The following is a 27100-nucleotide window of genomic DNA, read 5'->3' on the forward strand; positions in this document are numbered from 1 at the left end:
ACCAACGTGGTGTTAGGGCCAATGGTATCCCGGGGTGCATCAGGAAGAGTGTGGTCAGCAGGTCCAGGGATGTGATCCTCCCCTTCTGCGTGGCCCTAGTGAGGCCACATCTGTAGTATTGTGTTCAATTCTGGTCTCCACAGTTCAAGAAAGACAAAGAGCTACTGGAGAGGATCCAGTGGAGGCCACAAAGATGATTCGGCGTCTGGATCATCTCTCTTGAGAAGAGACTGAGGGAGTGGGACCTGTTCAGTCCAGAGAGGAGAAAATGGAGAAAGGTGTCGCATTAATGCATACAAATATCTGAAAAGCTGGTGCCAGGAGGATGGTGCCAGACTCTTCTAGGTGGTGCCCCAGTGACAGGAACAAGGAGTAATGTCCATAAACTAAACCACAAGAAGTTCCACCTCAACATGAGGAGGAGCTTCTTTACACTGAGTGGCAGAGGACTGGAAGAGGCTGCCCAGGGAGGTTATGGAATCTCTTTCTCTGGGGACATTCAAAACCCACCTGTGACATTCTGTGTGACTTCTCAGTGCCAGTCCTGTAAGTGGAAGTGCAAGACAATATCAAGAAGTAAAATGCAGAGTTCTTGAATGATAGCTGGCTGATCAAAAAGGTTTCGTCTTCATCAATTAATCTAATCTGACAGAATTGCTTTCTAGCATAAGCAGCTGACATATTTTTAGTTCTTGTCTAAAAGCAGTACCTTGAGACATGACTTGTGATTTATTTTTAAACCTAAGTTTTGAACTTGAAATTCTAATATAATTAGAAAGAAAGTAAGCTATAAGCTAAACTGCCTCTATGGTGATTGTATTTTGTAATGTGGGATTTTGACATAATCTTTTAGTATAGTGGTGTCAAGGTATAGCAAACGAAGATTCTTAAGGAGTGATGTGTCTTGGTTTGGGTTTTTTCCCTGGTACTCAAGGGTTCTTTCCTTCCCTCCCCCATTTTAATACTCCTCTTTGCCTTCCAACACTTGGACAAGTCTGAAAAAACACAGTACTGCTTTTTCCATAATGTTTGCCGTACTTGAAAAGGATTTGGAGTTGATTCTGGATAAATATCAGAAATCAAGATGTTTTATCAAAAGAGATCATCAGTCTCTGAGCTTGCATACTACGTAAGAAAAACAGGTCAGAAGAATGGCCTGTTATATTGGCCAAAATGTTTTCAAAAGGACCCTAAAAAGAGGAGGCAAAACAGAATGATGACAAATTAGTAGCATACTCAAGTTAAAACATATAAAAAAAGCTGGATTTAATTCCTGTAAGGAAAGATGAGAATGTTATAACTAAATGTTAATTGCACTCTCCCAGCTGTATTGGAGCAAAGTATTTCAAGGATTTTTTTTTTTTCAAAATCAAGTATATTTAAAAATACATGAATTTTTTTTTCTGTCTGATTTTTTTTTTTTTTTTATAGCTTGTTTCTTGCCATTGCAGAGGTATGAAAGGATAAGAATCTTGGGACATTAGCGTAGCTTTCAGTATATCCCCATTTAGTTTCAACTACACATCTTTCCTTACAATTCCTCTTCAACTGTATCAACTTTTGAGTTTGTGGTGGTTTTTTTTTTCCTAACTCAGACTTTTGTTTGTGAAATACTCTGTTAAAGACTTGCCCCTTGTTTTCAGAGCAGATCCCAGCAGTCTTTTTTCAAACTGTTTTTATCACTAATGGGATTATGCTAAACTCTAATCCTTTTAGATGTAATGACATCTGTAGTACAGTCAGATGAGCTGCAGTTGAACCACATTTGACCTTCAGTGTGGATATATAACATTCAGAAAATTGTTTTTTATACATGTTTGGCTTTGGAGTGAAATATTTCCTAATTATTTTTGTGTGAAGTGCCTGTGCACTTGCATCCTTTGAGGTAGTATAAATATGGATGCCCTTATGTGACCTGAAAGAAGGTTATCTGAAATAAAGAACATGGAGAGAAAATAAATTAAATAGTGCTTTACATTACAAATGATACTGAGTTGCCCATTTACCCCATAGGTCAAAAACTGCTCTCTGAAGATGGATGTTGGTGAACTGCTATTTTAAAATGCTTTTTAATGATAACTATGTATCTAGCTTTGTTTCCGTTTTTAATTCAGTTTTGGAAATAAAAAGTTACTGAACTGAAAACATGGTGTTTAATTTGGATAAGTATATTTCAGTAGCAAATCCAAAACAAAGACTACCATTGAACTGTAAAAATAATTTTACAAAAATCTTGTAACAGCAAAAAATGTTACGTGTGGACATGTGGTTCTGTCAAGGTAGAAATGCTTTTCCTTTGCTAGAGGAATCAAATGAAGGAGATCTGTGCTGCGGAAAAATTCCTCTAAGTGTCTGAACAGAGGACAACGTTTGAATCCCAAGAGAGCTGGGATGCTGCTTTACAAGTGCCGGAGCTGTCAGGATTTAGTGCCAAGGTTAAGAAAAACCCTTCCTTGCTGGTGATGGAGAAAACCATTTTGACTAGCAAGATAAGGAAGGTAGTCTTGCCTGCCAAGGCTCCTAGCTGCCTGATTTTTCCAATTTCTCCTAGGAATCCTGCTGTACCTTTTCCCTCAGGAAGAACTGGCTGACTGGAGGTGGGCTGTCTGGTTCCAACAGGTAATGGATTCTGGAAAATGTAGCATTCTGGGAAGTGCAGCATTTTTAAAAAGGATTTATTGCAGAATTCACCTTGTGGAAATACTGCTTGTAGGTTTTGTTTTGGCACAGGGTTGCCTTTTGTTTCAGAAAATTCAAATTGTTGCAGAATGGAAGCTCTTTCCTCCTGAGCTCACCTTGTTCAAGCTTTTAACAAAGAAAAGGCATTAGTGCTGGGAATAATATTTTTGACATACTGGTTTTTGTAGGCTGGATTTGTCTGTTTGATTTTCATAAGTAGCTTCAGTCTTAAAACAATAAAGCGGCATCTAATGAAATTTCGTGTATGTTTAGAGAGTTGACAAATGGCTTGATAAGTGTGATGATGGTACTGGTGTTAAAAATGAGTTAGGTAAAGGAGAAGTACATTCACATCACAGACACTTTTGCATGTATCACTTAAGCTGGTTTTGGGAAGGGGCAGAGGAAAAGGGGAGCAGTTCTTAATTTTAGCAGATCAAATGGCTGTTAACCTTTATTTAGTGTGTCTTTTAGTGCTCATTTTCTGTCCTGAATGATTTTCATATCCTGAAACAACTTTCTCCCTGAGGTTGCTGTGTTCCCATTTCGCCTAAATCACTTTAGATAGTAGGTGGAAAATGTAATTCTTCAATCAGAGTATAGGGTTTCTTCCATGGTAGCAAAAGGAGCTGTAAAGAGAAACTGGAAAGAGGAAATGAAGAGTACAGAGGAAAAGGTAAAATAATGCAGCCAGCCTTTGAAAAAAAAAAATCAAGGAGAGACTGCAAATGTTCTTTCTTGTCAAAAAAGAAGTGTATGTATGAAATAAAAAAAAAAAACAACACAAACTTCTTTTTTTCCCCCCCTGAACCTTCATGAGAAAGTGCATATGCCAGTGTATCAGCAATCCTCCTAATTAGTTTTAAATGAAAATATACTTCTTGCTGCTTTATACTGACATGTCATTGCAGGGTTTAATTGGAAATTTGTAGCTGGCTAAAAAAGAATTGATCTGTTGTTTCCACAGCTCCCTCTAGGCAGCAGCAGTAATCCACACATGATTTAGGGAATTCTTACTACAGTCAAACTGAAAGCACCATTGTACATGCAGCACAAATACAGCCTTGGTGCTGCTTTGTATTTCAGTGCTGTTGAGTGTGTGTCAGCAGCAAGCCAGGGAGAAAAGAAACATCCAGATAACACCTCAGAATTTGCAGTGAGAAGTTTTTTGTCAAAACTCATATTACTTCTTAGGTTTGATTTGTTGCAGCTTTGATTTCACAGAAGACATGGAGTACTGTAACTTTTCTTCACTTTTCAAAGAAAAGCCACTGTAATTTCATCTGAAACCAGCATGGGTTTGGCAGTCCAGCCAGTTATCAGTCCGAATGTTTGAAGCGGGGAGTCTCTTCTTGGCAGCAAAGCAGGTCTTATAAAAATATCACAGTGTATATGCAAGTAACAATCCAACAATTTCAGTCACTTTGTAATGACTGTTTAGAGAGCTCTTAGATATGGGTTGTTAATGAAGTTGGTGTTCACAACAGATTTCATTCCTTAAAAGAGAGAAGAAAAACAGAGAACCCAAAGGAGACTCCTCATCACAACTGCATTTTGAATAGCTGAGAACCAAAAATGAATGTGCTCCTTCTCCTCGAATTCATTAACAAAGCTTCACGCGCTTCAGTGGAACTGTGGAAGGTGTGCAGCAGTAAGGATATGATGTCAGATGGCCACGCAGACAAGCCCTGTCATTGCATATAATCTGGATGGCACAGAGAAGTCCTCCTCAAAAAGGTAGGATAAGATTCAAGTTGATTATATTAATCCTACAAAAGTTAAGCTCTTGAAAGGAGTAAGTTCAGGATGGCCTCAATGAGGTCCAAGTGCTGTGCTACAGTTGATAAGACTTTTCCATATTTTGGAATAGTTATCCAATATTTTCAGGGTGGAAAATAAGGATAGGCAGTTACAAAACTCCACAGGATTGGTATCCTTTCTAAGCTGAGAACCTGGTGTTTTGAGGTACTGTGGAAATCCATACCAATGTGTGTACGTGGGGGGAGAGGGGAGGCAGGTGTGGGATGGGATAGGAAGTTAAAACTGATGGTTCTGCTGATGAAATACTGTGTATTGACCTCATAGAGCCTTCATTTGTTCACTTTCATGTCGTGATTTCCAGTCGCACAAAAATAAGTCAGGTCAGATGGAAGGGCCTAAACAGATGAGAAGTGTTTCAGCTTTATGCAGATGTGTTATTGAATCAGTGTGAATTCTAGGTTGACGCTGCTCTCAGAATCTCTTAGTGTGCATCACTAAGACCTCTTAACTATCTTCCGTTCCGGGGCATGATGATGGGCCCTTCAACATCTTGTGCCTTAGCCCACAAAGCCTACGTCTAAATGCACTATAATATCATATATTTTCAGAATCCCTGCCAAGGAGGAGGCGAGGGCATAATGGAAAGGCGTGATATCCAACTAATTTTGTGCCTCGCTCTGTCCAATTTTAACAGCAACCCAGAAACCGTTTGATTACTGAGTGGTTTTAGACTGCAGACACCTGGCATCTGTTAGAAAAACAATACAGATTATATTGCTATCACTCATTGACCTGCCCAAAAACCTGGAAGGGAGGTATTGATTTATTTTAATACACAAGCATAGCGGCACTTCTACTCAAATCAAGCTTCACTTTTGAAGGATATTTTTTTGGTACAGGTTTTCCAAAGACTATGCTATGAGCAGTAATACTTTAATTATTCCACAAGAAAAGAAACAAAAGTGCATCTCATGTTAATAAACCAAAATGTTATGGTAGTCATGTGAAACTTGTCTTTAATTACCTGTGCTGTTTTCAAAATCCAAATACCGTAGCAGCGTGTGCTGTACTTTGATTACAGCTGACCTGTTGCAGATGGTGTCTTCTAGAACCGATACCTACTCAATAAAAACCCCCACATCTGGCTAGCAAAGGTCAGAGAATGTTCCAAGTCTTTATAACTAGGGCTCCAGCTCAACTTTACAGCTTTTTTCCATAATGTCTGTGAATGAAGAAATCTTCAGTAGCATATTACCACCACATAAAGTAAATAGAATCATAGAACTTTATGTAGAGAAAATAGTGGCATTCTCTGCCACCCTGAAAGAGGATTTTCTGTCCTCCAGTCTGAAATCTCAGAGCTATCTGAAGGCCCAAAGAATGGTGTTATTGTCTCTTCCCATTTCTATGCAGAGTTCTGAGAGAAGCCTCTGCCCTCATGTGAAAGCACTTGAGCTATGAGGTCAAATCCATTGAGGCAGCACTGTGAACAGGGAGTATGCTGGTTTTCACTCAGCTGGATTTTTTTATCTACATGGACTCTGAAGTCGGGCCTACTGAAGGAAGATGAAATTGAAGCTGCTTTTTCAGTCTGAATAGGGGACCTGATTGAACATAAGAAAAGTGGCTGCTGTGGAGCAGACCAAAGGTCCTTCTGTGCCAGAATCCCGACTCTGATAGCTGCTAATGGTGTGTGGTTGGCCAAAAATAATAAGCAAGCACACATGATGCAGTCCCCAAATACTGCCTCCCATTTGCCAAATATTTGCAGTTCAGGAGCATCCCCAGTCTTACAGTTTTTGGAGGTTTAGTATGTTTCCTCAGCTTTCTCTTCCATGAATTTTCAGTTTCTTTGTAAACCCATGTAAACATTATGACCCACAGCAACCTTTGAGAGGAAGTTCAGCAACTCAGCTGCTACTCCTGACTTCACTGAGCTTTGTCATTTCCCATCTAGTCTGAGGGCTCCTACTTTACTTAGTGATTGCTTAGCTGTAATTCCAAGCCTTTCATTTTTCTTGCTACCCTAACCGAAAACTTTTCTAATTCCATTATATTAGTTTTCTATTGTTCTACTCTTTTCCCAATAGCATAATGTGATTTTCTTTTTTAATCTTCAGAAAGCATAAGATGGTATTTTCATGAACTTGTCTACTGATCCTGTCCCTGAATTGGGGTTGTCAACTCAGAGCATGTAATTTAAGATATCAATTTGTGTTTTTTTAATCAAGTGTGTCACTTCATCTACATTGAATTCCTCTTCGTTCAGTCTTAAGAAGTCTTCCTACAGTTCTTCATAGTCATCTGTTTTTCTTATTCCTCTGCATATCTTGATATTATAGCAATCTTTGTTATCTTACTGTTCAGTCCTTTTTCCAGGTCCCTTATGCACATACTGAATGGAGGGAGACGGGGGTCTGCGTGCAGGCATTTAGGGAGAGGGACTGGGGATCTGGTTTTTTGGCTTCTCATCCTGGTCAGCTCGGACTGCTGGCTTCGACTTGCCTGGCTGTCCCGCTCCCCGGATCTGCTGTGTTTCATTGGAGAGTTACGTGCCCGCGGGAGAGAAGGGAGGAGTTTTGAGATGCCGTCACCTGGGACAGCGGTGAGTCCCGTGGGAGTGGACTGCTTCCCTTCCCTTTTTTCCTCCCACTGAGGGAAGGGTCCCCCATTTCCTTCTCGTTTTCTCCCACAGTCCGAGACCCCCCCGACCCCTCTCCCCGTGTGGTGACCGCCAGAGCCCAACAGCGCCCCCTGCTGGCCACGACAGAGACCTGCAGGCCCTGCACCTTCAGCGATCCAACAGCGCCCCCTGCCGGCCATGGTTAGGGCTGCGCTAAAGGACAGAGAAGTATTCAGTCAGACCTTTTTTCTTTCTTTCTAGGACTACTATCTAGCTTTTTTGTGTTCTGTTACTGTTTTTTGCCAACATACATGTATCTTTTAATAAAGGGTTGTTATTTCTTCTGTTTTTTCCACAGTTCCTCGATTAAAAACCCTTAATTTTGAATTTACAATTGCTGAGAGAGAGGAGTTCGGTCTACCTTGTAACTCATCCTCTTTAGCAAACATCCCAGTCTCCTCAGACTGAGACACAGGTGTAATTGGCAAGGTGCACAGATAGTGAAAGTCAGGTGTTTTTTTTGGGACAGGGAGGGTACGTGAAGATAGCCAATATTTGATCACATTGACGGTTTTCAGCAGTGGAAGTTGTCCCTCACGTTTGGGAGTTTTGGGTTTTGTTTTGTTTTGTTTTTTCAAGTAATGCAAGGATCCATATAGCAAAGATAGTGATCTTTTTCTCTCTCTCTCTACTGATAAGACTTATGGAACATAAAATTTGGCAGCATAAATTTTGACAAATATGAGGCTAGGGATATTTGCTCTGAGGGAAGACCTAGTGGGAGGGAGAGATCTTACTTCATGTTGCATATGTCCAGATTCGGTTAGTTATTCTGAGAGTTCCTGCAGTAGAGTCCACCACACAATCTTTATTGTATGTAAGTGTTTTCTCATGAAGTATTCAATCCTTAGTCCCTGTGGCAGACCATAGACATTAAGTTTAAAGGAGAATGAAAAGATTACATTCCAGATTTAGTTTTTTGAAGAGGACCTCATGGCAGTTAGGTGATTATTCCGACTGTCCTGGATGTAATTAATTATGGTTTTGGAATCCCAGAGCTCAGCAGTACTACTACCCTTCCTTTCTATCCCTGCTGAACTGTCTGAGATGACCATTTAGGACATCCCTCTCACAGCTAAAGATGGAGGGGGAAAAAACCCAAACCTATGTCAGACAGTGTGTTGTGCAGTCAGTCTTTTTAGCTGTAGATCAACCAAGGAGAACAACAAAGTTGAGTGCAAAAGAAATAGTATTAACTTCATCCATAGAAAAAATATTATAAAACCTTCAGAAAAAACTTGCTGAGCCTCTTTTGAACAAAACATTTTATTCCAATGCTCTGCATTATTTCTAAAGTATTCTAGAGAAAATACTTACCGAATGCCAGAAATAATACATCTTGCTCAGACAGATTTAAAATAGCAAGTATTACATAAAGGTGTGCGCAAAACCAAAATTGGCTGAAAGGATGGATGAGGGCAGAAATGGAAGAGAATATCTGTAGGATACAAACATTTACAAGAAAAAGTCTGACAAATGAATTATTTAAAGTCTATTGCCTGGACCTTTCCAGTAGCTTTTAAAATATTAAAGTTAAGCACAAGGAAGAATAAGCAAGACAAACTGGAAATATCAAACTTCATTGATAAAGGCAACATTGCGTAATTCTTTTAATAGGCAATAATATATATGCAATCATGAGAGATAGAAAGCTCAATAATGTGTAAATATATCTGTCCTCCATTAGTAAGAGCAAAAAGCTGTATTAATTCAAAAGCAACCTGCATCAGTCCAACATACCACATCATTCCAACGTCCTACTAATTTCCATGGAACAAATATTCTGGTTTAATGTAAAGAGATGTTTGAAATAAATGATCCTTGTTACTTTTAAAAGCATTTTTAATGTAAATGTTGATTTAGTCTTTCCTCTCTTTCTGAAAAAGAATATGATTCAAGCTTGGATGTTCTTTTCCGCTGGTATCTGTGAAGTCTGTAGCATAAATGTCCATTACAACTTGATTGTCTTAGCTGCTGCTGAGACACTAAAGGCGCTCAGGAAACTTTTTCTCCCTTTAATGGTTATTCCAGTATCGGAGGGTGGCAGAACCTGGGGGTGGGGTTGCACTTCAACATAGTACTGCTGTGGGACTCTCCAGCACAGCCAGAGCATCACAGATGCAGCTATTTCAAAAATAGGGAACTTTGCTGATCTGCACACTTAAGAAGCTATGTTTCTGTTTCAATACTGAGTGAGTCCTGATTACAGAAAGGGAGGTCATAAATCATTATCGATTTCAAAGTTTGCTGAAAACAAAAAAATGGAAGTGTGCTCCTCCCCCAGAACCAGCAGCTAAATTCATCTATAATGCAATATTGTAGATTTTTTTTTATGGCATTAACAGTGATGGATTAATTATTTTCTATAAGACCATCTCATGGAATTGGTGAATCTAGGCCCTTGTTTCTGCTCACTGAGGCAGCTTTTGTTTATAACCAGAAGTAAGGAATCAAACTGAGTTTGAATTAGAGCATGTGCATGGCATTTGCAATCATTCAGTTTCCAGCTGTAGGAGCTAGCAATTTGAAGGGCTAGACCACTGTGATTTTTTGGATACTACTAGCTCACATTATAAAAGATATGACAATTGTCTATTCACTTTAATTATAGTTCCTCAAAGACTATAATTCCATTAAAACCAGTATAGATGTTAAAAAATGAATTTTACAATACCTACCTGAAGGTAAATATTCATGCAGTGTTCTCCATTCTTATGGCAAGGCTTTCAGATAGCTGAGTGAAATGACCAGTGGTAATCTTAGTAGCAATCTACAGAGCTGGTCTGTGCAGTTGGCTGTGAACAGATCTGATCCTGCTGGCACTCAGGACACACAAGTGTTAACAAGCCAGCTGGGCAGAGCAGCTCCTACCCTGAGTCCTGATGTCTGCAGGAGGTGTAGAGAGGCAGGCCCCAGTTCATTTGTTTGTGGTATATGAATGAACTGAGCACAGCCAAGCTTTATCTTGGTCTGGCCCCATTTAGCAGCAGGTATGGCAGAAGGATGCTTTAGTGCTTCACTGGAGCAAAAGACCAGAGCAAATGAGTTGTTCCTTGTATCTGAGCTTGGATTTCCTTAAGCACAGTGGGGAAAGTATGTGCCCAAGCTACAGACAGGCTGTGGCCAACCAGAAGCAAACCATGTGATTTGTAGTTGTACTTCAGACATTACACAAGTCAGTTAAGAGATCTCACTACAAGATAGATGTTCTTAAAACATGTTGGAGGAGCTGGAGGTCAGCCTTCAATTCAGCAACTGTATGGAGTGAAGTAACCCAAAGGGGTGATCCACTCCTGTGGTCTAAGTGCAGATTTGAGGCAGTTCAATATAGTAAGTGCTAAAGGGAAAGTCATTCTAGCCCTGTAAGACAGAGGTAAGCAGGGATAGCAGTAGTGGTGAGAAAGCTGGAGTTACAGGGTTTTCAGAGCAATAAACATGCTGAGATTAAACAGCACTGGAGTATGGTAAAAACTGGATCAGTCATCAAAAAATAAAAATACAAACATTATGAACTTGACTGGGTAGCGTGATCTTCAAAACAAATATACCACTATATAGCCATATGAAGAAGCTTCTTTTTCCACCTCACCCAGCTAAACCAAGAATGGCAAACAAAAGGCTAGATTTGTTTTAGGTCAGGATGACAGAAGCAGAAGAAATCTGTTCCATTTTAGGCCTAGTGAAAGTTTTAGAAATTTGCTATTAGAAAACAAACTGAACCTTTTGATACATAGGCGTTTGAGAACTTCAACTTTTTTTTTTTAATCTCATTTTAATTATAAAACTTTGTTCTTTTTTTAGTCACGTAAGTACCCCCAAGTCGTATTGTTAGTTTCCTGCTACCTTAATTTTTTTTAGATTAGGGTATACTTTATATTTGTGTAGTTTTTATATATAAATTTTCCTAGTTAGAAAAAGTATTCACATCTACTTCGAGAATTATCATCAGAACAGCAACTTTTGACCTGCACTGATAAAAGTGTGAGACAAGAGGTTCAAATGAGTGACTTGTCCAGAAGAAGACCACTCTGAAGGTACTTTCAGACATAGCAAGGGATATCCTATGGAAAAAGGATATGGAGAATGTTATCTTCTCACTTGATTCACTGTATGCACAATCACCTCTTGACCAGATTTTGGCTGTGATACTTTAAGATGTTATAGCTCAGTTTGTTTGCATTCTTCCATGAGAATTTGGTTCTGCACTGTTACAGCAGGAAGGTAATCATTGACTGGGTCTTGAATGCTTGTGAGAATCTGACCTATCCCTCGGCTGATCCTCTGCCCGTATGACCCACTGCTGTTTTTGGCTGAAACAGTCTGACCTCTGTAGATTTGAGCCTGATGCTCACATATACCAAACTTGCTTAGCAGGATAAACACATCTCTACGAAAAGCTTTGGTGAAAATTGCATAAAGAAAGGGGTTTGCACAAGAATTGAGGGGGTAGAAAAGTACGAGCAAAATCTTGGAATTGGTGACAGTTATCAACGGTTTGTTCATAATGGCAGATAAAGCATGGAAAGAGATGGGAGCCATGCACAGAAAGTCTGTGAAAATCAACACAGCCATCCGCTTGGCAATTTTGGTGTCTTTGTCCCCTGACTTGTACTGAGGGTTTCGCACAGTTACATAGATTTTTATGTAGCAGGCACAAATGATGACAAAAGCAATAATGTTACATATTAAAACAAAGACAACATAGGCTTCAGCCACTGGTGTTTCAGTGTCCATAGGCAAGCAGATGCTGACTTTGCTGTAGCTGCTGACCCCAAGCAGTGGTAATAAGGCAAGCAGAATGCATGAGAGCCACCCTCCTAGCATGATAACCAAGGCGTGCCGGAGGCGAATCTTCCGATCTGGGCGCATGGCGAATGTGATGGCGTACCAGCGCTCCAGGGTGATCACAGTCAGTGTGTACACAGAAAGTTCACTAGCAAAGACTGTGAAAAAGCCAGCTGTGTTGCAACCGGGCCCAGTCTGCCACTCTATGGCATGGTTATAGTACTCTGACCTGGTGTAGAGATCAACTGAGGCGATCAGGAGGAGATATAACCCCATGCAAAAGTCAGCAAAAGCCAAGTTACACATCAAAAAGCGTGGTACAGTCAGTTTATAATGGCTGGTGAGAAGGATAAAAAGGACAAAAATGTTACCTAGGATGGCAAACAGGTTCACAAACCACACCACAATCCTCAGAAATTGATATCCCATTATATCCTCACAGGGATTAAACTCATCAGGTTCTGGTGTGCATATTACATCTTCATTGCCTCCACAGACAGGATAGTCATAATGACTGTCAAAGGTCTGGACATCTTCCGTTTGAGGGTTTTTGAGCTCTTTGCCAAAGCCAAGATTTCCTTCTCCATGTTCTTCCGAGAAAATGTAATAATGGGGATTTTCGTGAAAATTCGTGAACTTGGTGTTTGTGTCATACACAGGATCGATGTGATCTGTGTATTCTTCTGCGTAATCTCTGTAAAATGGACCTCTGAGAGCTTTGGCTGATCTCTTATGAAAGCTGTGGCTGCCGCTCTGGTTACAAGTCAGGTACTCCAGGATCCTGAAAGAGTAGCAGGAAAAATAATTTCTGGCATTTATAGTCAGACTGGAGCACAGTAATCAAAGGGAACACTTCAAATCATCACAAATGAAAACATAGCTATAAACATGTGATTGGATATATTTCTGTTAACAGAACATATAGTGTACAATAAGCTTGAGCACTTCTGGGCTTTTTTCTTTTTAACTATATTTTTACTTTCTGTGTTGCTATCAGCTGTCTCTGGTAGTAATTTGACTTGTTTAGTATCCATAATTCCTCTTCCTTTTTGGGATCTACATTCTTAGTATGTAACAAGACATTAATCTACTGTTTATAACTTCTTAGATAATACAGCATTTCTTTTTTCACTGTTGCTCACAAATCAGTTTCTCTCAGAACTTCCATCAGTTCAATATCTGTTCTGTAGGTTGTTTACAGCTAATTAGCAGTGCGGTGATTTGGATCACTGTACTTCACCGTGTGATGCAGCTGTATTTCTAGTGAAAAATTTTTCAGTAGTCAAAAGCTTTTCAGTTTAAAAACGTATGAGACTTGAGGCTATAATCCCTCCCACACTTTTCTCCAGGTCTTGTTACAGCACTGTATCCATTTCTTTTTAGTTTCTCTTTAATTCTGAACTCAACAAGAGGAGGAACTTCTGGAAAAGGTCCTACAAAACATTCCTTTTCCTGCCAATTTGCAATTGTAATCTCTGTTTCAAAGAGCATCATCTATACCTCGAAAAAAATTGTAACAAAAGTGGCAATAGATGTAATTTTTTATTAATAATAAAACATTGTCTTCACTTTCAAACTTAAAAAAAGAATGACAGTGAAACTCACCCACTTTTTTTTTTCCAACTCTTGAAAGCACAACAGTGACTTGGGTATGATAGATCAGCTCGCATTATCTGAAGAAATATCTTTACAGCTGGTAATTTCTTTAAAGTCCATGTATTTTTGGCCATTAGTTCTTTTAGGCTTTCCATTCCTTTGGCTGGAAGGTTAGAGATAGCTGTTCTGGAGACATCCCTAGGTAAAGGAAGAGAAAGACAAATGTCAGAATATTCACTGAATGGATGAGAATTTTTTCAGATTCTTCCAGTACTTCAGGAGTTTCACAGAATTCTACAGCAAAAATCAAATCCAGAGTAGGTGGAGGTTGCATATTGCCTTGCTAAGTTCAGATACCATTCAAATTCAAGTAAGTTATGATTTCTCTGATTTTTTTATCTTTTAAAGCTCTTGTCTTTAATGTTTCATAGAGCAGAATATGAATTATAAAGAAATATCATGACTTTTAAAATTATACATTTAAAGCCACCCAGAGACAGGTGCATATGCAAACACAAAGCTTTAAAAATTCTTTAAAGAAGTCACATCTTCCACTGGAAGAGCTATATGCCCTTAGACTTCTTTAGACTCATTTTAATCTATTAGCACACTTCAATAGAAAGTATTGCAATTACTAAAAGAATATTCTTTATATACAGAAATTAAAATCTTCTTAGTCCATCCTGAATATCTCAGAAAATTGAGTATTATGTTTGTTGCTTTCTACTTGACTACTGAGGAGGACTCAGTACCACCTCAGCAGACAATTGATGGGGGAGGTGGCTTTCCTTTAGAACAGCCAGGTGAATGTTATCTAGTCCTCATAGTGTTTTCTACTCAGTTTTTTTTGTCCCAAAACCTCTTCTACTGACTCTTGAAGTCAAGATGTTCTCAAGAGTTACACTCTGTGAAAAAATAAACCTGTAAAAAGGGTTCTAGTGTAGAAACATTAAGCACTTTTATCATGAACACCCTAATAATAAATAATAAATAAATCAGCTTTTTTCTGTCCATCGGTTTTTAAGAGTGCTGTTCTCATCCCTCTAGAAGTCTTACCCACTGGCTAGTTTCTTGCACCTAAAAGAAAACTAGTACTAATTTTATGCTTTAAACAACTTCTAAATGCCTAAAACACTTGAGTTTATTTTGGTTTTTTTTTCTCCTTTTGATTTGCTTGTATTTGTTTTTAAATTGAGTTAGAAATTGCTTCTCCTTTTTGTTGGAGGGCTTTTTTACTTCTAAAAGCTTCTTTGCTATCATATGTATTCGACTATGTCACAACTAGTTGATTTCAACTGCATAAAATTCTTTTTTGTTTTTCTGGAGTCCTTTCTGATATGTTTCTAACAAGTTCCTGAAGTGGCTCTTATAAGACTCTGAATGCTGCCTGCTATCATTTTAGCTTCTAAAGAATCACTGAGTAGTTGAGTTTCCAGATCATCCAGTTTGACCTCCTTGCTCAAAACAGGGTCAGGTTGAGCTCAGAGGACTATCTCCGGGACTGGAGACTCCGCAGCCTCTCTAGCAGTGTGTTACATCATTTGACCACTCTCACAGTAAAGAAGTTATTTTTTATGTTGAAATGGACTTTCCTCTATTTCAGTTTGCACTTATTGCGTCTTGTCCCGTCACTGAACACCACTGAGACCCTGACTCTGTCTTCCCAGTACCTCATCCACCCTTCAAGTATTTATACACATTGATAAGGTTTCCTTGACTCCTCTCCAGACTAAGCATTTCCAGCTCTCTCAGCCTGTCCTGCTATGACAGATGCTCCAGTCCCTTACTCAGCTTAGTGGTCTTTTCCTTTTCGTTTTTCAGTAATGTCCTCATTTCCACAGAATTACCGAATGGGCAAGGTTAGAAGACACCACAGTGGGTCATCTGGTCCAACCTCCCCGCTCAAGCAGCGCCATCCTGAAGCACATTGCACAAGATTGCATCTTCAGTGGGAGACTCCACAACCTCTCTGGGCAATTTGGTCCAGTCACTTGCACAGTAAAGAAGTTCTTCCTTGTTTTCAGGTGGAACTTTCTGTCCATTGGTTTCTGCCCATTGCCTCTTGTCCTATTGCTTGGCACCACCAAGAAAAGCCTGGCTCCATCCTCTTGATGCCTTCCCTTCAGATGCTTAAAGACATTGATGAGCTCCCCTCTTAGTTGCCTCTTCTTGAGGCTGAACAGGCCCAGCTCCCTCAGCCTTTCTGTGTATGAGAGATGCTCCAGTCCCTTAATCATCTTTGTAGCCCTTCATCAGACCTGTTCCAGGAGCGCCATATCTCCTTTGTAGTAAGGAGCACAGAACTGGACACTGCACTCCAGATGCAGTCTCGCTAAGGCTGAGTAGAGGGGCAGGATCACCTCCCATGACCTGCTGCCAATGCTATTCCTAGTGCACCCTAGGATACCATTGGCCTTCTTGGCCACAAAGGCACACTGCTGGCTTGTGGACAGCTTATTGTCCACCAGGACCCCCAGGTCCTTCTCCGCAGCATTGTTTTCCAGCAGGTCGGCCCCCAGCCTGTGCTGGTGCCTGGGGTTGTTCTTCCCCAGGTGAGGACCCTGCATTTGCCTTTGAATTTCAGGCAGTTCTTCTCTGCCCATCTCTCCAACCTGTCAGGGTCCTTCTGAAGGGCTGCACAGCCCTCTGGGGTGTCAGCCACTCCTCCCAGCTTGGTGTTGTCAGTGAACTTGCTGAGGAGGTGTCTTCCCCTCCATCCAAGTCAGTGATGAATAGGATAAACAATACTGTGCCCAGTATTGAACCTTGGGGGACATCACTAGTGACAGGCCTCCAACTGGACCCTCTGCCACTGACTACAACCCTCCAAACTTTGCCGTTCAGCCAGATCTCAATCCACCTCACTGTCCACTCATCCAGTCCACACTTCCTCAGTTTGTGTATGAGAGTATTGTGACAGTGTCAAAAGCCTTGCTGAAATTGAGGTAGACAATATCCACTGCTTTCCCCTCATTCAGCCAGGTTAGTTGTTTCATTGTAGAAGGCAATCAGGTTGGTAAAGCATGAATTACCTTTAGTGAATCTCTGCTGACTAGTCTGATCATCTTCTTGTCATCCATGTGGATAGAGATGGCCTGCAGAATGAGGCACTCCAGCACCTTTCTAGGTACTGAGGTGAGGCTGACTGGCTGGTAGTTCCCTGGGCCCTCATTCTTTCCCTTTCTGAAGACAGGGGTGATGTTTACTTTCTTCCAGTCCTCAGGCACCTCTCCTGATCTCCATGACCTTTCAAAGATGATCATGAGCTGCCTTGCTATGCTGTCTTCCAGCTCTCTCCCAACTCATGGATGCATCCTGTAAGGGCCCATGGAGTTGTGGATGTCAAGTCTGCCTAAGTGTTTTCTGATCCAACATTGTTTTATCCTGGTCTCCTGGGTCAAAGATTCCTGAGGGCTGGTCTTGTCAGTGAAGACTGATGCAAAGAAGGCATTCATTAACTCTGCCTTCTCTACGTCCTCTGTTACCAGGGGCCCCCTCCCTATTTAGTAACAGGCCCACGCTACCCTTAGTTTTCCTTTTGTTATTGATGTATTTGAAGAAGCCCTTCTTGTCCTTGACATCTCAGGCCAGATTTAATTCCAGATGGGCCTTGGCCTTCCTTGTCTCATTTCTACTTACTCTGATAACCTCTCTATGTTCATCCAAGTGGTCTGATCCAGCTTATGCTTGAGTAATGGCAGGAGTTCATCCACAGAGGTCTCTTGCCCACTTTGCCCAGTTTCTTGCTGATTGTGATACATCATTCTTGAGCCTAGAGAAGGTGATCCTTGAATATTAACCAACTCTCTTGGACCCCTATTCTCCACAGAACCTGCTCCCATGGGATTCTTCTTCCCAGGGCTCTCCTGAAGTCCACAGTTGTAATCTTACTTGCTGCCATGTTCCCTCCTGACCTGATACTGAATTCCACAATCTCATGGTCACTGCAGCCAAGCCAGCACCCAACCTTCACATCTCCAACAAGGCCTTCCCTGTTTTTTAGTATAAGATTGAGCAGCACACCATTCCTTGTGAGATCCTCCACTACCTGACAGGAAGTTCACATCAACGCTTTCCAGGAACCTCCTGGACTATTTGTGCTTTGCTGTATTACTTCTCCAGCAGATGTCAGGGTAGTTAAAGTTCCTCACAAGAACCAGCGCCTGTGACCCTGAGGCTGCTTCTGCTGCTGCCTGTAGAAGGCCTCATCCACTTCCACCTCCTGATCAGGTGGCCTGTAGCAAACACCCACAACAGTGTTAGCCTTATTATGTCACCCTTTTATCCTAACCTATAAGCTCTCAACTTCCCCATCATCTGTCCAAGACAGAGCTTGATACGTTCCAAGTGTTGCCTCACATAGAGGGGAACTCCACCACCACGCCTTCCTGATCTGTCTCTCCTAAATAGCATGTAGCCCTTCATGACAGCATTCCAGTCATGCCAGCTGTCCCACCATGTCTCTAATCAGGAGATCAAAGCCCTGTGACAACACACAGACCTCTGGTTCCTCCTGTTTGCTCCGCTGTGTGTGTTGATATACAGGCACTTTAAAGAAGTATTTGATTGTGTCAATATCCCAGGAGGGGTGCAAAGGGATGGCCCCATGTCCTGTCTTGAGGTCATATCTTTGGGTGCTTATATTCCCTCTTAAGTCTCCCTTTGCTCCTTGGGTGGTTGCTATAGCTCTCCCCATACCTTATCTCTGAGCTTGGCTATGTCCCTGTTGCCTTTCAAATGTAATTTAAAGCTCCCACGATGATCCCTGCTAACTTCTGAGCTAAGATCCTTTTTCTCTTTTGAAACATTTTATAGAACTCTCCTTCTAGAGCAAAACATCTTGGTAAACTAGATCTTGGAATAGATCTTACCAAGACAAGACTGGCCTTTCAGCAACTCTCACAGGTGTCCATCAAGTCCTCATGGTGGTGGCAGCTATCTGCAAGTAGGTAACGTGGTTAAATGCTGTGTGATGGGAGATGTTGAGACTCTTTGGAAGCAAAGTGATACCTCACAAACTCTTGGGAGTTCTTTGAAGATGTACTGGCACAAGCTATGGAGAAAGGTGATTCCGTTTGTGCAATGAATTGAGATTTCTGAAAAGCCTTTACAAAATCAGATATCAAGGGCTGTTGAGGTAACTAATCTGTTATGTGTCAAAGGGAATGGCTCTCCTGAATTAATTAAAAGATAAAAGAGTGGGGGAAAAGCCTGAGAACAGGTGACAATTTTTCTTACTAGAGGAAGAATGGAAAATTAATTGGTATCTGAATGTACAGGTCACTGCAGCAGGGTCTACAGAGTCTAGGCTAGCACTGGTACTACTGAAATACTCATGAACTGTCTGGAAAGAAAATGAGAATAGCTGCAACAAAGCTTGTTTCTGACACAAAGTCATACAAGGTAGTGAAAACTAAAGGTGATTGTCTAAAGAAGTAGAAGGCTCCTGCAATACTGTGTGACTGAGCAGTAAAATAATTGATATGATTCAATATTGATGAATGTAAAGTGCATTTAGGATCAAGAAATTTTAACTGTACAAGGATGACAATGGGGTTAAATTTGGCTAGCACTCTGGAAAGATCTTTGAGTCCTCTGCAAATGTCAGGTCAGTGCTTTCAGTAATGTTAAAGAATGCTAAGAAGTTTCATGAAAGAACTAGAAAATAGAACAGAAAAATTGCACTTTGAAAATCTAATATGACTAACAAATATTATATGCAGTTCTAAAAATACTATATGCACTTACAATTAGAGTATGAAAAGCTACAGCTAGGATGATAGAAGTAGCAAGTTGTTTATATATGAAGTAATAAGGAGCAGATAAGGACTTTTCTCTTGGAAAGAGCTATGACTGGAAGCAGTAGTAGACTACGGTGCCATGCATATTGGTAATGATGATTCAGTCTTGTGAGATGAGTTTTGGGAGACCTAAGAATATAAGACTTAAAAAACGGTGTAATCTTTTCACAAAACTGCATCATTCTATTGTGAAAGTCATTGCCATGGTTCATTGTGCAGATCAAAAAACCAAACTAATGAGAAGAACAATATATATACATTTTTGTTTTGTTGTGTAATGTTCCCATCAGAAATGGCTGGGTCAGGAGGAACACCCTAGGGGACAAGGGCTCTTGCCTTGGAAACAGCTGCTGAGAGGAGCTTCTCCAGGGCCCTGAATGCACAGGGAAGGGAACTGCAGCTTCTAGAGAGCTGCAAGCAGAAGGGAGCAGCCAGCCCAGGGCTGAGATGGAAGCAATTTCCCAGGGAGCAGAGGTGAACATACAAAGCCTGTGGCAACTCAGAGTGTTATCAAGAAAGATCTGTTCGGTGAGAAGAAAGGGTTTGGAAGAATTAGTAATAAGATTATGTAATTTCTGTTCTATCTTACTGAATCCTTTGAAGTCTTTTGTGTATGTGCATAGGGTTTGTATTTAAGCAGTTAGGTATTGCAGGTGGTGTTTTCAAGCACTCTGCTTGTTTTATACTGGGGAGCTTGGGTAAAAGGTACAGGCATAGCTGCGCTGAAGTTCTTGTTGATTTAGGATTAATCCTATTGCAGAGCTAACAATAGATAGTTGGTCCCATCCATGGACCTTATTAAGCACAATGGCTCAGAAGTTTGGAAGTTTCCAAAATTCCTAGTTTAGGAAGTCTCTAAACTGCTGGTATGGTGGCTGCCACCAAAAAGTCTTGCAACCTCTCTGTACCACTCTATTGCAAATCGAAAAGCCTCCTGGGAGTCTGGTGATAATTTGTCTCCCAGTGGAAGATAACTTCTTATAATGTTACTCTACCTAGGCCCACACTCAGTGATGAAGTGTATGTCAGCTGACCAAGAGGAAAGTGTGGGATTGTCAGGAATTTTTTTACCTTACAAATCTAGTCTTGATGATTTTCTATTGAGATTCACAATCTACTTCAAGCAGCACAGCAGATGTCTTCAAACTGGAAAGCATGGGATTGATAAGGTTTATAAATTAACCATCTTCAGAGCTATGTGAATCCGAGTAGCTGGAGTTTGCCAGTGCTATAGTATCTGTGTCTGCATTGTTATAGAAGACACATTTTCCTAGAAGATTTCTTTGTAGTGTGCCATTGTATAGAATCATAGAATCATTAAGGTTCCAGAAGACCTTTAAGATGATCAAGTCCAACCATCAATCTAGCACCACCACCATGTTCACCATTAAACCATGCCATCAACTGCCATATGCACATGTTTTTTGAACACTTCCAACTCTTTCTGTGAATTTTTTTTTCCTAATATCCAATCTAAACCTCCCCTGGAGCAACTTGAGGCCATTTCCTCTCATCCTTTCACTGGTTACCAAGTCCTGATCAGTCAAGTATGGTCAGTCCCAGTCAGTCAAGATCAGTCCAGATTTTGGTCTGCTCAGGAAAATGGGAACTGACTGCAGTTAGGTCAGTCTCGTTAATATCTAATAATATTGATAACTAAGATGTTGTTTAAACACAGCAATGCTTACATTGCACAGAAGAGTTATATTGTGAAGAGGTTGGACTTGATGATCTCCAGACATCCCTTCCAACCCTAACAATTCTGTGATCCTGTAATTCAACTACTTCCTCCTTCAGCTGCTTCAGAACTTTTCTGGTGAAAACCATCCAGTCCTTGTTACTCATTATCATTCATTATCACAATTTCCTGCCTAGCCTCTTTTATAGTCACTTCAGTTTGAGACAAATCCTCTTGACAAGTCCATCAGACCTCTTGCCCATTCTCTTGTGCAACCTCCAACTTAGCTCCCCTGCAGAAAGGCAGCAAATGAGCCACCAGCTAATATCACATACCTGGGAAAAGTCAGCATGTAAAGGGCTTTTGTAAAAATAAGTCCTGCCTTGCAAACTGCTCTGAGTGTTGTGCCTAAGATCTGCTCAGAGTCTCCTGGGACTTCTACAGGGCCTTTGACAAATGCCCACAAGGCTGATTACTGAAACTGGGCAACCACACTCCTTGTGGAAGGTGTCAAATGTTCAGGATTATGGTGGAGGCAAGCAACATTCACTTCTAGCCTAGATCCAGACCAGACTTTAGCTTTTAAATAGCCATGGTCTAGAGCTCAACTCAGGTACTGGAAGTGGTCTGTCTGCAGCAGCTAGAGCTCTACACTGTGAGGCGTAACAGTAACCAAAGTGCTCTCAACCACTTTTAACATTGGCTTGATAGCTGGTTTGTTTTGTCCTCACGTTTTCTTATAAATCTCATGTAGTGTATAAATCACACTTCTAGGCTGTTCCTTATCTTATATGAAATCTACACATTGGATTAAATGTTAAAGAGACTGTAGAGAGCTTCAGATAAACATGGGAATAAAATACAGCTTCTGATTTCAGAGATGTTGTTTTCTGAACCAACTGTATATTATAGAAGTGTTAAACAGATATTTAGTTGCTCAAATTTTATTTCTTTTTTCCCGAGTTATTATTTTTTTGGTCTAATTCTTTGTTGACTTTATGAAGTCAGAGGAGATATAAGAGATAATAGCTTTTGCCAACAATCCTTTTCATTGCTGTAAGCTGCAGTTGTAGTATGAAATCAAGTAGTACTGATTATTTAAAAGACAGATAATTAAGAAAAAGAGACTGATTGCATCATAGTACAATTGAGAATTTTTGCCTAATCATATACCAATTTCTGAGTATTACAATAGTTAAAAAAGCATAAAATATATAATAAATATATAATAGATGGGCTTAGACTATAGATATTATTTTATTCTCTACTGAAAGGTTTTTTTAAATCTACAAATTTGCATTGTTTAATTAGCAGATTGCAGAGTGCTCCTGTTGCTTGAAGACTTGCTTGTGCCCAGTGGCAGGAACAACAGAATCTCCTGAGGTAGGACCCATTCTTAGATTGGGAAATGATGCTTTAAAGCGCAATTCTGCATTCTGCAGAAAATTAACTAATCATATATATCTTGTGTGACTGTAATGTTTTGAGTTTGGACTGTGTGTTTTGTAAAAGCTAATTGACTAATGAGCCCGACTGTATTTTTGTTGTAATCTATTGAACTTTTGCTCTGGGCAAAAGCTCTCATGCAGCTCTCATTGCATTTAGTAAATCAGGTCTGCTGAATTGCTGCATCCTTGCCAAGATTTCATTTTCAGATGAAGAGCAATGTACTGTTATTATCCTGTTAAAATAGTTTTCTAAAGGAAGCAATCTGTGTATACATCTATGAAGATGCTGTATACATCTGGGTATACATCAGTGACAAAGGAACCAGAATTACTGACTATGCTTCCTTTGCAGGGAAAACCTGAAAATTTGAAAAAAAAAAAATTACCTAACTTTTCAATATCTACTTAAATAAAACATCTAATTAGGGGGTCTGAAAGCATGACCAAACTAACACAACAAAGATATAGACAGGCACAATTCTTTGTAGTTAAATCTTTCTCATTGGTTTTCTTTAAGGTCAAATGGAATATTACCCCATTAGGGTGGATCCATGGTCTGTTTTCAGCCTTTAAGTTGCTGTTGCTGCTGAAATTCTGATCAGAAAAAAGCACCATCTGTGGGGCAGATGTTCCATCAACCATAAATTCTTATCTAAATTCAAGAGTGCATAAAGGGAACTCCAGACAATTAGTTCTTCCAGCTTGCTAGGAGAGGCAAGACAGAGTTTCTCTTTTGAGATCCGTAAATGTTCCTTTTTTTCTTTTTTTTCTTTTTTTTTAGTTTTTTTTCTGCAGACTGCTCCCATTATAAGCAGTGCCATTCATTGCTCCAATAAAAAAGCAATATTCTCACAATAATTTTCCATAGAGTTAAATTTCAAGGCAAAACAGTTTTGAAAGTAGAACTTTCTTTTCGAGGAGTATCCAATGGCCAGCTAACAACAGCTAAGTGCCTGAAGCAAAAATGACTTAACAAATTATTTCTTATAATAAGCCAAGCTGTTTACGCTGCCCAAGGAATATGGACAGGCTGTATTGGTCAGACTTCTCAGACTGTTATGCAAGTTAACAAATCTCTGGTCTCTCTGTAAATGACTCGTTAATATTGATCATGATGGTATAGTGCAGGGTGTATACTAAGGCACTAATTCCAAGAACATTTCTGTTTCCTGTGGGAGATATTAGTGGCCATTGATGTGACACAACAATAAATATTAGATTTCCACTCAGTTTTGGGTTTGACTGGCATAAATTTCTTCACAGCAGCTAGTATGAGGCTATGTTTTTGATTTGTGAGTGCAAATTGTGTTGATAATACAGGGATGTTTCAGCTACCACTGGGCAGTGCTTGCACTGAGCCAAGGCATTTTCTACTCCTCACACCATCTGACCAGCGAAGAGGCTGAGGGTGCACAAGAATTTGGGAGGGGACACAGCCAGGACAGCTGACCCCAACTGATGAAGGGATATTCCAGACCTTATCACATCATGCTCAGCAATAAAAACTGGGTGGAAGTTTGCCAGGACTGCTATTGCTTGGGGGCTGGCTGGGCAGCAATAGGCTGGTGGTGAGCAATTGGTTTTGTTGCATCACTTGTTATTCTTGGGTTTGGTTTGCTTTCTTCCCCCTCTGGTTTGTGTTTTGGTTTTTTTGTGTGTGTAGGTGGGTTCAATGTGGGGTTTTTTTAATTATTAAACTGTAATTATCTCAACTCATGAGTTTTCTCACTTTTACCCTTCCAGTTCTCTCCCCAGTCCAGCTGGGTGCAGGGGTGAGTCAGCAGCTGTGTGGACGTAAGATTCAGGCCAGGGTTAAACTGTGACACCGTATTAAAATCTTTAGCTTAGGACTAGCATATCAAAGTACCATGATGTGAAATACTCTGGCTTTTTAAATCACTTTTGATTTGCTATGCTTATGTGCCATTTTTTGCTTTCTGCCTTTGAAAAGCAATATCTCTCTCTGTAATGACACTATTTCTCTTTAGTTGTAAGTGCTACTAGAACTCTTATTAGCCATGGAGATATATCATTCAAATAGGAGATGGATAGCTGGCTGTTATAAAACATCCTGAGACTGAGGATCAGTGGTAGCTAGGATAGCACAATAATTGTAGAAGATTAGAAAAAATTCAAGTCATTTGAGAGATCTAACTTGAAAACACAGAATAAGAGGGAAATTCTTTACAGTTCAATATGCATATCCTAGGAAGTCATCTCTAGCCCCTAAACCAAGAGGTATCATGTGGCTCACACATCTCAAAGTTAGCCCTTGCAGAGGGAGCTTGCCTGGCAGTGTTATTATTGCATATGATTAACCCACAACTCTTAGCAGCATCTTAACTTGTTCGCATGTCTAGCATAACAGTAACAACACTGGTGCTTTAAATACCCACAGTAACCAAAGTTGGAGTCAAAAGAGTCAAAAATCTGTGCTGCTGCAAGCTCTCAGCTCCCTTTGACTTAAGATCCTCAATATTTTGTCTTCTCCCATCCCTAGGAAACAGCTTTTCAACCCATTGTGCCACCTGTAGCCTCAGAGGAAAGATGTGCAGTGCTATGTTTGGGAGCTGTATGACACCCCAAATATAACAGAAGAGTGCACCTTGCTTGGAGACTGTATTTATTGTGACCACGTAATATCGTAATGGAAATATGTAATGGAAATCCAGGTAAAGTTCTATCAACTGAAAAATGTCTTTCTGGCCAGGAACAAAATGAGAAAGGTGCCATCTGCAATATTCAGAAAAATGCCTTATTATCCAAATACTAATAAAGAAAAGGCTGCCATGTCACCAACCCAGCCTCTATCACAGTTCTCTGACCATGGCCATTCTAGTTCAGGGGTAGGTAGCCTGACCCCTTCTGAAAGCAGAAGCAGTGGAAATGAAGGTGATGCAACTAGCAGAGAGGAAGAGGAGCAACAGCCACCACAGACAGGCAGTTGAACAGCCCCTTTGTGAGCTTTCTCAGCTTTCCCTCTTGATTTGTTGCCTTCTGCTTCCTGAACACACTCTTTTGCTCTGCCTAGATGGCCAGTTCTTCTCCTGATGTTGAACTAGGGCTTTGACTGTGCTTTTCTTATACAAAATGTCTAACTTTTAAGACATGGCCAGAAAATACTACCATCTCTCTGCTGTCTCAGGATCTGACCACTCATGACACAACTGAGGTTTATCTCTCAGGGGAGTCGGTGATAGGAAAAAACAAAAAGGCATGTTTATGTTTGACAGTATCCTGAGGGACACAGTGCTGTGTGTTACTGCCTTTACCTATTCTTCTCATACACATCTGCATCCCAAGGATTTTGCAGCTCCAAATGAAGAGGTCTGGACTAGTTTCCTCCCTCCCTCTGGACCCCCTTCCCTAGTGGTTTGGGGGTTACAGTGGTAGTGCTGGGTTGATGGTTTGACTAGATGATCTTAAAGGTCTCATTTAACCTTAAAGATTCTATGATTCTATGATTATTATGGACTGCCCCTCTAATGTCCAATTATTTGAGGTATTTGCTTCAGACATATGACTCTCTCTCCCCTCACACCAGTGAAAGGAAAACCTGGTATTTCCCAGAACTGGTCTCATGTTTCCAAGGACTCTGCTAATAACTTCAGTGGACCTTGTGGTAAAGGTATTGAGGAAGGATGTGGTCCTGAAAGGTGGGCTTGCAGCCAGATCTTCCTCTTCACCCCAGAAGACAATGTAATTTAGGTGACTGAAGCAGAAGACAGGCTACTATTCGCACACAGACCTTGGAATGCATCTAACTTGAGACATGGGGAGCAGAGAGAACCAGAGGTGTGATGATGACCTTGCCATCAAAGATCTGTTGCAATTTTGCACAGCATAGACACAATTCTTCTTAGCATAAATTGATTATGATCAGTACAACTTCTGCTGTAGTTTCCTATGTTGCTGGTAGCCAGCCTGATTTTCTAGAGTTGGAAAGATTCTGGAAGAAAAATAATATCTTTTGCACCTTTTGTTATTGTAGCTAGCTGCTAGGATCCTTCTGTGAACAATGCACTGTTATTCTGCCATGAATATGCTATTTTCCTGAAGAGCAGAAAGTAAAAGTTATTCTTATATGGACTGAGCACTACCAGCACCATCTGGTTTTGCAGTGGAGGAGGAAGTCCCTCTTTCAGTATTTCAGTTCTCCTTGTGATCAGTCGTGTGCTCTACATTACATACTACATGATTTGAGCCAGGGAACATGATTCTTCAAGAAGTTCTTCTTTAAAGCTTTTATTTTCATTCTGAATTATGATTACTAATTTTAGTGAAAAGTTCTTTAGAGAACTATAAAATCAGACTGGAAGCGAATTACATGAGAAAGAAGAAAAGACAGCACCAGGAGTAAGTATTTTTCTGTCTAAAATTATTTTTTCATCTCTTTCAGTTTCCTTTACATGTGTGCTACTAGGGTCCTTATTTTATATTACAGTTGTACAGTTGTAAAACAGATTGTAGTACAGAATCTTTCAAAAGAAAAATTTGTAGGAACGGTATAGGTACTGTAAGATACAAGCATTTTATAAATCAGTTCCCTAAAGCACAGCTTCTATTGCTGGTATTATTTTTGTAAACATGCTATTCCCATCCCTGCTGCTCTGCTCCTAATGGTTGGAAAGAAAGTGCAACCTAAAATAGTATTATTTTTAAAGATTTC

At 40.3% G+C, this 27100-nt stretch overlaps 1 protein-coding gene and 1 long non-coding RNA gene across 5 annotated transcripts in view; one reads left to right on the plus strand and one right to left on the minus strand.

Annotated features, from left to right (window-relative positions):
* The first annotated feature begins 2494 nt into the window (after positions 1-2494).
* Positions 2495-25230, plus strand: LOC114001844. Of its 3 annotated transcripts, none has more exons than XR_005566744.1 (4): positions 2495-2619; positions 3890-4416; positions 22295-22366; positions 24932-25230. It is a non-coding gene; the product is annotated as an uncharacterized LOC114001844 (long non-coding RNA). The 3 variants fall into 3 exon arrangements; XR_005566746.1 differs by having other exon boundaries at positions 22298-22366; XR_005566745.1 differs by having other exon boundaries at positions 4184-4416.
* The window catches only part of TSHR (thyroid stimulating hormone receptor), a 70305-nt gene continuing 51584 nt past the window's right edge, over positions 8380-27100 (minus strand). For both annotated transcript variants that reach the window (XM_039390025.1, XM_039390026.1), the window contains exons 9-10: positions 13514-13702; positions 8380-12689 (exon numbers count right to left, since the gene is read on the minus strand). In XM_039390025.1, the coding sequence (XP_039245959.1) occupies positions 11282-12689; positions 13514-13702 (1597 nt within the window). In that variant the 3' untranslated portion in view covers positions 8380-11281. The remainder of the gene's footprint in view (positions 12690-13513; positions 13703-27100) is intronic.

Source organism: Pipra filicauda, unplaced genomic scaffold, assembly GCF_003945595.2.
Source record: "Pipra filicauda isolate LSUMZ 115617 unplaced genomic scaffold, ASM394559v2 scaffold79_size2787110_pilon, whole genome shotgun sequence".
NCBI classification, from domain to species: domain Eukaryota; kingdom Metazoa; phylum Chordata; class Aves; order Passeriformes; family Pipridae; genus Pipra; species Pipra filicauda.